The sequence below is a fragment of the Anomaloglossus baeobatrachus genome, chromosome 6 (genome assembly GCF_048569485.1).
Source record: "Anomaloglossus baeobatrachus isolate aAnoBae1 chromosome 6, aAnoBae1.hap1, whole genome shotgun sequence".
Taxonomy (NCBI): domain Eukaryota; kingdom Metazoa; phylum Chordata; class Amphibia; order Anura; family Aromobatidae; genus Anomaloglossus; species Anomaloglossus baeobatrachus.
In genome coordinates, this window is record NC_134358.1 from 185947545 (window position 1) to 185955739 (window position 8195).

The following is an 8195-nucleotide window of genomic DNA, read 5'->3' on the forward strand; positions in this document are numbered from 1 at the left end:
GGGGTTTATAGCAGGATCATATACAAGGCAGGAGGATCATTACCAGGATGGGGTACCTTAGTAGAGAATTTGGGGACATTACCCCCATAACAGTGTCAGCAGCAGATCCTCGCCCCATAAGTGTGTCATGACCACATTTTTTGCTTAAAGTTTTATTTCCCATTTTCCTCCTCTAAAACCAGGGTGCGTCTTATAGTCCGGTGCGTCTTATAGTCCGAAAAATACGGTATGTTCCATGAGAGCACATTCCAGTATACGGATCTCGTCGGTGTACAGGGAGATTGCTGTAATTTGCTGTCCGTTTTAGACTAGAACCAGCTAGCTTTTATAGCATGGTATTCTTACAGTAGACGCTGAGTCTTTAGTATTCTTTATTCTTAAATTTTACTTCCTTATGCACCATGTGAAACCAAAACTTATCTGTATTAAAAGGAAAAGCCACACTCATTTAAGATTTTTACTGTAAGAAGTGGTTAATAAAAAATATTCTACCTTCAGCCTGTTTTAGGATATGTCCACATGAGACGCAAATCTGTGGATTGAAAATCTAAGGGAGAAGCTATTGTCTCACACCAAGTCCACCACTAAAGTGGGTGTCCGCTTCATATGTGCCCACCATACATCTACAGATATGAATATTGTTCTAGGGTTTGACAATATGTTTTCGGACTAGCACAGAAAAATATGGAAAGCTGCAAAATACAGGTTGCTGAAAATGTTCAAATCATCCAAGTAGTCACTGGAAATGCACTTTTATTCATTACATGAATTCCTTTCATGTATTACTGAAATCTGTTGTGTTTTATTTCATTCCTTTGCACCAATTATAAGCCTTGGTGGGAGTTGTATCTGCCGCCCCTGAGTAATGCAAAGTACCTCCTAAATTCTTTTATTCCATCTGGCCAGTACCACCTAGGGAAGACAGCAATTCTAGAAGTCAAAGTCCGACCTGTTGAAAAGCCTTGTCACATAATTACGGATAATAAGGACAAAACTGATTTTGCGTTGATGAGTTTCTAGCATGGCATGCATTGCTCGTCATGTTGCAGTGCGTTGATTTATAGGGTAGTCTTCTCTCCAAGGTAGTACTTTCTACATACATTTTTTTTATGCAAGGGGACTACTTTGAATATTTTCTCCATGGAGCATTGCTAATAAGTATGCATAGTTGCCTGGTTTCCAAAAGAACCAGTACTATCGCAAAACTTTAGTATTATAGAAGTGCGTTACATGGCGAAGTGTCTGTGTTGAAAAAGGACTTGGCAGACATTATTTAAACTTGGCAATGGCAAGTTTTACAAAGAAATGCTACAAAAGCCAGTGCAAAACCTTGGGTATAAACAAATGAGCAAATAACCTGCGATAACTAATTTAGTAATATTTGTAAATAACATGGGGTACTTAGTTGACACTATGATCAAAAAAGTGCAAAAGCCTTCCCACTGTTACAAGGTGAACCTAATCAGGATGGACCCTCATTCTTACTATTCATGATCCCTATATGTCACACGGCCTCAAAATAGATCTGGGCAGAGCAGAACCTTGACCTGACCATTTCTCACCTGCCTGTGGAAAGCTATATAGACACGATGCACAGACCAAAAAGATAGATGGAGCCACCCCACTATGTGTACAAAGTACAAGGCACTAAAGCCGAATCGAAGACATGATCTGGCACACCTGTTAATAGTGCATCGTGTGGGTGCATAGTCACACCATCCATTAACAGACAAAACCTAGAATAATAGCAAATGAGCAAAAGCCAGAAATGCATAGCAAATACTACATTACTCATGCTTTTCTTAGAATTTCCTCCATCTTTATCTGCTAAATACCAGCATTTAGGATTTGGAATTCCTGAACGTGACCTGTCGCCTTCTTATTTCAGCAATATCCTCCTGCTCCTAACTCCTGTTTAGTTTCAAATGATGAAGAGGATTATGAACATGCTAAAATATTAAAGGAAAGTGGCAACGCTAAACTTCCGCTGGTAAGTAGTTGTCTCTTGTTTTCCTAATGAATAGGATCTTTCCACCATAGCCAAATTTCTAACTAGTGTTTTGTTGTTTTTTTTTTTTGTTTTTTTTTTTTTTTAGGGTACATTAAGCAAGTCTGAATGGGATGCTACAAGTAAGTGATTTTTTTTCTTATATTCTCTTGCATTCTTAAAATGAGTGCTCACTAGTGGGTGTACAGCTAGGTATTTAGTGTTAGTTTTATTTTCAGCCGAGTTTACCTGTACCTTGGAGAGTGAGTCTTGAGAATAACATGACCTGTCTTTAATCCTTTAATCTTAGTCATTTTTGTCATTGGTATAGTTAACTCAGGACTTAAGCCCGCTACATAGCTGGCAGATGCCAGCCCTAAAAATACCAGGAAGCTGATGGGTTATCATGGTTCCTGGCAGACTTGCTGAAGGCCTGTGTAGTTGTGATCTTCATCCCCGTTATGCTGAGCCAGAGGTTTGGCATCAAAAGAGAACTTGTTTTTTTTTTTGTTTTTGTTTGTTTTTGTTTGTTTTTTTCCTATCTTTTACACTATGTACATTTTCCCCCATGGTTTATCAATACTTTGTATGTAATATAACTGGTAGCTTTCAAAACTACAACTTATTCCCAAAAAAACCCCAAGACATTTCATGGTAATGCTGATGGAGAGAGAAAAGGTATGGCTTTTGGAAGAAAGGGAAGACAAAAACAAATGTGCCTAAAAAAAAGGGCAGTTTCTTAAAGGGTTTATCTGGTATTAACAAAATTTGACTGCTGCCATATTACCAGACTTTATTTATCTACAATCGTCCATAAAGCATTAAAAAAAATAAATAAATAAATAGACCCTGTCATTTTTGCAAAGCAGGCATACATCAAGAATTCAAGTGGTGTAGAAGATGATTTATTTATTTTATCTACTTACATAGCGCTGTTAATTCCAGAACACTTTAGAGACTTATTCACTGTCCCCATTGGGGCTCACATTCTAAATTCCCTATCAGCATATCTTTGGAGTGTAGGAGGAAACCGTAGGAAACCCACGCAAACATTGGGAAACATACAAACACCTTACAGATGTAGTCTATGGTTTGATTTGAACCAGTCACCCCAGCGCTGCAAGACTATAGTGCTAACCACCGTAATATAACCTTTTCACCCCTCCATTCATGAGCCACTTCTCTTGATTCCCGAACTCTGAAAAATGGTTAATCTCTTTCCGACATATCCTATAACTACGTACTGATTGGGAAGTGGTTTCCACAAATTAATCTCCAGTTACATCATGGTGGTGATTATGTAGTTGCCACCGGGAGCTTGGCTTAAGTGATAGCCCAGTTCCGGCTGTAACAGCCAATGAATTGCTGCATTTTGAGGGTTGAGAGGGAGTGGTTGCCCTTTTTCACCTGATTTAGCATCACCACATCGTGATCATGGGGACCTGATGGTTGTCATTGAAACCAGAGTTCAAATAATGACCTCCAGTTCAGCCAGCTGTGATGGAGTGCAAGACGATGTCAAGGCCTAAATGACGTTTGGTCAGTGTCACGCTGATGGCTCTAATGCAGGGGTGGGGAACCTTTTTACTGCCGGGGGCCATTTGGAATTTTCTACCAACCTTCGGGGGCCGCACCAAATTATCAACTTGAAAACGACCAGGCTATATTTGGTCAAACAATTAATTAACTCACCCCTAATGTGGTGGCTGGAGCGGCTGTGATGTTCGGTGATATTGATCATTTTGTTTCTCAACACTGCTTTTCCAGGTTTGTCTTGGTCTGGAGAGGCTGGGGGCATACAAATCACAGGAGAAGCTGGGGCATATACATCCCAGGAGACACTGAGGCATATACATCCCAGAAGACACTGAGGCCTATACATCACAGGAGAGGCTGGGGGCATATACATCCCAGGAGACACTGAGGCATATACATCCCAGGACAGGCTGGGGCGTATACATCACAGGAGGAGCGTATAGATCACAGGAGGGGTGTATAAATCACAGGAGATGCTAAGCATGGACAGCACTAGTGGCGGGCACAGACAGCGCTAGGCGGCACAACGGACAGCGCTAGGCGGCACAACGGACAGCGCTAGGCGGCACAACGGACAGCGCGCGGCGGCACAACGGACAGCGCGCGGCGGCACAACGGACAGCGCGCGGCGGCGGCACAACGGACAGCGCGCAGCGGCGGCACAACGGACAGCGCTAGGCGGCGGCACAACGGACAGCGCTAGGCGGCGGCACAACGGACAGCGCTAGGCGGCGGCACAACGGACAGCGCTAGGCGGCGGCACAACGGACAGCGCTAGGCGGCGGCACAACGGACAGCGCTAGACGGCGGCACAACGGACAGCGCTAGGCGGCGGCACAACGGACAGCGCTAGGCGGCGGCACAACGGACAGCGCTAGGCGGCGGCACAGGGAGCGCTAGGCGTCGGCACAGAGAGCGCTAGGCGTCGGCACAGGGAGCGCTAGGCGTCAGCACAGGGAGCGCTAGGCGTCAGCACAGGGAGCGCTAGGCGTCAGCACAGGGAGCGCTAGGCGTCAGCACAGGGAGCGCTAGGCGTCAGCACAGGGAGCGCTAGGCGTCAGCACAGGGAGCGCTAGGCGTCAGCACAGGGAGCGCTAGGCGTCAGCACTAAAAGGCAGCATGGAGAGCATTAGGTGACAGCACTGGGAGGCTGCACAGATTACACAGCACTGAGGGGTTACACACATTACTGGGGGGTACACAGCACTTGGGGCAACACACAGTACTAGGGGGAACACAGCACTTGGGGCTACACACAGTACTAGGGGGTACACACAGCACTGGATGGGGGGGCAGCGATGGGTTGCATACTCACAGTACTAGGGGAGGAGGAGTCACATAGCACAGGTCCGAGAGGCATGTACAGCAGGGAGGCATCTGCTGCACCTCTTCTGCTGTGACTGGAGCACAGCGCGCTGTTTACCCCGCCCTCAAGGTAAACCCTCAGTATGCGAGCACAGTCCCGGGTTCAGTCTAGAATGTATGGGCTGTAGTCAGGTCCCGAAAAGAGCCCGTACATTCTAGTACGGGCTGCAATCAGGATCTGTAAATAGCCCGTACATTCTAGCATTTACCCATAACGCACTGGGATTTTAAAGGGCCGGCGGCTGGCAAAAGCGCAAGTGCCGCTCGAGCACTGGGGTAGCCTGGAATGTGCCCGGGGGCCGCATTAAATGTCATCGCGGGCCGCATACGGCCCGCGGGCCGGAGGTTCCCCACCCCTGCTCTAATGCATTGCAATTCATACGTATTGCAATACATTAGAGAGCTGATCAGACTACAAACCCCTTAACCCCCGAGCGATTTTCTGTTTTTCATTGTTTGTTTTTTTTTGTCCCCCCCCCTTCCCGCTCCTCTTTTTTAATCAATCTTGCCATAAGAGGGCTTGTTTTTTTTTTTTTGCAGGACGAGTTGTACTTTTAAAATAAAACCACAAGTTTTACCATATAGTGTACTGGTAAATGGCAAAAAAAAGTGTGATTATATGATTGTTTTTGGGATATTTATTCAATGTGTTCACTATATGGTAAAACTGATGTCAGTGTGATGCTTCAGATCGGTACGAGTTAGTAGACCCCAAACATGTATTAGTTTAGTTTTATCTAAGGGGTTAAAAAAATTTCATAAGTTTGTCCAAAAAAAGTGCCACACTTTTTTTTGCGCCATTTTCCACGATTTATAGCGTTCTCATTTTTCGGAATCTGGGGCTCACTGATGGCTTATTTTTTTGGATCTGGAGCTGACATTTTTATTGGTACTATTTTTGCACTGATGTTACTTTTTGATCGCCTGTTATTGCATTTTGAGCAACATTTGCGGCAACCAAAAAACGTAATTTTGGCGTGTGGAATTTTTTTTGTTGCTACGCCATTTACCAATCAGATTAATTGGTTTTAGATTTTGATCGGGCGTTTCTGAACGTGGAGATACCAAATGTGTGTATATTTTTTATTTTTTTTAACCCAATTTCAATGGGGTGACTGGAAGGTGATTTGAACGTTTAGGTTCTAAAATTTTTTTTTTTAATTTTTTTAAAACTTTTTTTTTATTTTTTTATTTTTATTTTACTACTCCCTCCTAGGGGACTAAAAGGATCAGCAGTCTGATCACTCATTCATTTCTCTTGATCAGAGCACAGCTCAGAAGAGGAGAAATGTTTGTCTTCTGTAACAGAGGCTGCTCTGCCGAGTGTTACAGGAAGTGAGCTATAATAGCACAGGATTCATCACAAGGCCCTGTGCTACTATGGCATAGTATAACATTTTTTGATACACGTGGTGTTAATATGCATAAACATATGCTGTTTGCTTCTCCCTTGAATTGTTTTAATGTCTTTTCAATAAATTTCTACTTTTTTATGGATGGTGATTGTCACTTCCTTTTTTTTTTTTTTTTTTTTTTTTTGCTTCTTTTGTTGGCGTCACTTTATGTGGTAATAATGCTTCAACATATTCCAGTTTGTGCAGCTCTCCTCACAAACAGACCACAAATTATCTCCATACAATGCTTACTGGTGGCAGCACGTGACTAGACTAGTCAGTCCGCTTCCTGTGATATAAAAGCAGGTTCCTCTGAGGTGTTTTAAAGTTGTAATATATTGGCAAAATGACATTCTCTTATGAATCCTACCCACAGACTGGGCTTCATAGTACAAGGATAGCCGACGAGGGGGCCTTCAGCATGCTAACTGCCTTGACAACCCATCAGACTCCTATAATTCCTGTCGTTGGAGGCTGATGAGGGCAGGAAAATGGTTGATGGACATTTAAATGGTTAAACAGCTCTCTGAAAAACTATTGTTACAAAAAGATGTTGGTATAGAATCACAATTGGCATCTGCCAGGTATAATACAGGCTCAGCTCCTGAGCCTGCTCCATACACGTGGAAACATAATATGGATTGCCGGGAAAGGGGTTAAATCCGTCATCTGTGGATGCCCAATATCTTAATCGAGTTTTAGATGTGGTCTGGCCTCAATATGGGTAAGGTTTTGTCAACAGAAGGAGCATTTACCGTATTATTTAATGTAATTTATAGTTTTTAACAGTCTTGGGGAGAAAATCTGTCTCTCAATACTTATAAAAATTCTCTGCCAACTTTAAGCATATATTTTTATATCTTTATATGCTGTGGTATGGAAAGAAAAGCCACCTGGTAATGTACATAATTGTGCCTTCATGCAGATCTACAATTCCTAATTACTGCCTGCTAGGTTTATCTCAAGACCCTTAATTTATTTGAGGTTCTTAAGTGACAATTTGGTGTTTGGTGCATGTGCAGCTGCATCGTCAGAGGGATTTTTTTATTTTTTTTTTATTTCAAATGTGATGGTTTGTGACCCTTATAATATAAGATTTTTTTTTAAGCAGGTTTTTTTTTTTTGCGCTGTAATATTTTCTAATATGCCTTTTCTTTATCTTACAGGTGTATATTTATTATTTGCCTTTGAAAAACAGACTTGAATGAAAATATTTCCGAGATTTCAGTTGGAGTTTTTTTTTTTTCTTTTTAATTTTTTAATGCTTGTGAATGTTATTAATTTTGGTATAGTTCCCATGCATTTGTCAGGTTTGGCGCATATATTTGTTTACGGCAAAATGCCATTTGCAAAAACGTGTCTGACAGGCTGGTGTGTAAATATGAAAAGACAATAGGAATTTTTTTTTTTTCTTATAGGGGTACTCGTTTGTTGGGGACTTATTGCGTGGACAGAGTGTATTTTTTTAATTTGATCATAGATGTAACAATTATTTAAAGTTTCCTGTTTTCTGTTGTGGTTATACAGTTACAGAACGTAATGGTTAAAACAGAAAGTGTACCTTTAATTTTCTCCAGACTTGTAGTAAAAGTTACAATTAAAAACTTTGTAGTGTTGATATTCACGTCTCTGGTGCACTCCAGATTAAGTCTGCTACGTTTATAGGGCAACTCCATATTCTGAGCCATAACCAATTTTTGAAAGTCTGCAAAGTATCGTTTCTTCAGTACAGTGCATGCTCTTGAGACTCCACTGTCATGTACACATGCCATAGCACAAGAACTTGTTATATGAACTAAGGATGGGGCGGCAGCTGCTTCAAAGTAATAAGTTAAAGTGCCACTTCAGCATTTTTTTCACTGCTGGAGTGGTTCTTTAAATCACCTTGGACCCCTGAGGACTTCCCTGCCATT

At 42.2% G+C, this 8195-nt stretch overlaps 1 protein-coding gene across 1 annotated transcript in view; it reads left to right on the forward strand.

The window, feature by feature from the left end:
* RNMT (RNA guanine-7 methyltransferase) overlaps window positions 1-7889 on the forward strand; it is a 100236-nt gene extending 92347 nt beyond the window's left edge. Inside the window, exons 9-11 of the mRNA XM_075314598.1 lie at window positions 1889-1990; window positions 2097-2130; window positions 7449-7889. Of these exons, the coding sequence (XP_075170713.1) occupies window positions 1889-1990; window positions 2097-2130; window positions 7449-7486 (174 nt within the window). The 3' untranslated portion in view covers window positions 7487-7889. The remainder of the gene's footprint in view (window positions 1-1888; window positions 1991-2096; window positions 2131-7448) is intronic.
* Window positions 7890-8195: the final 306 nt, after the last annotated feature.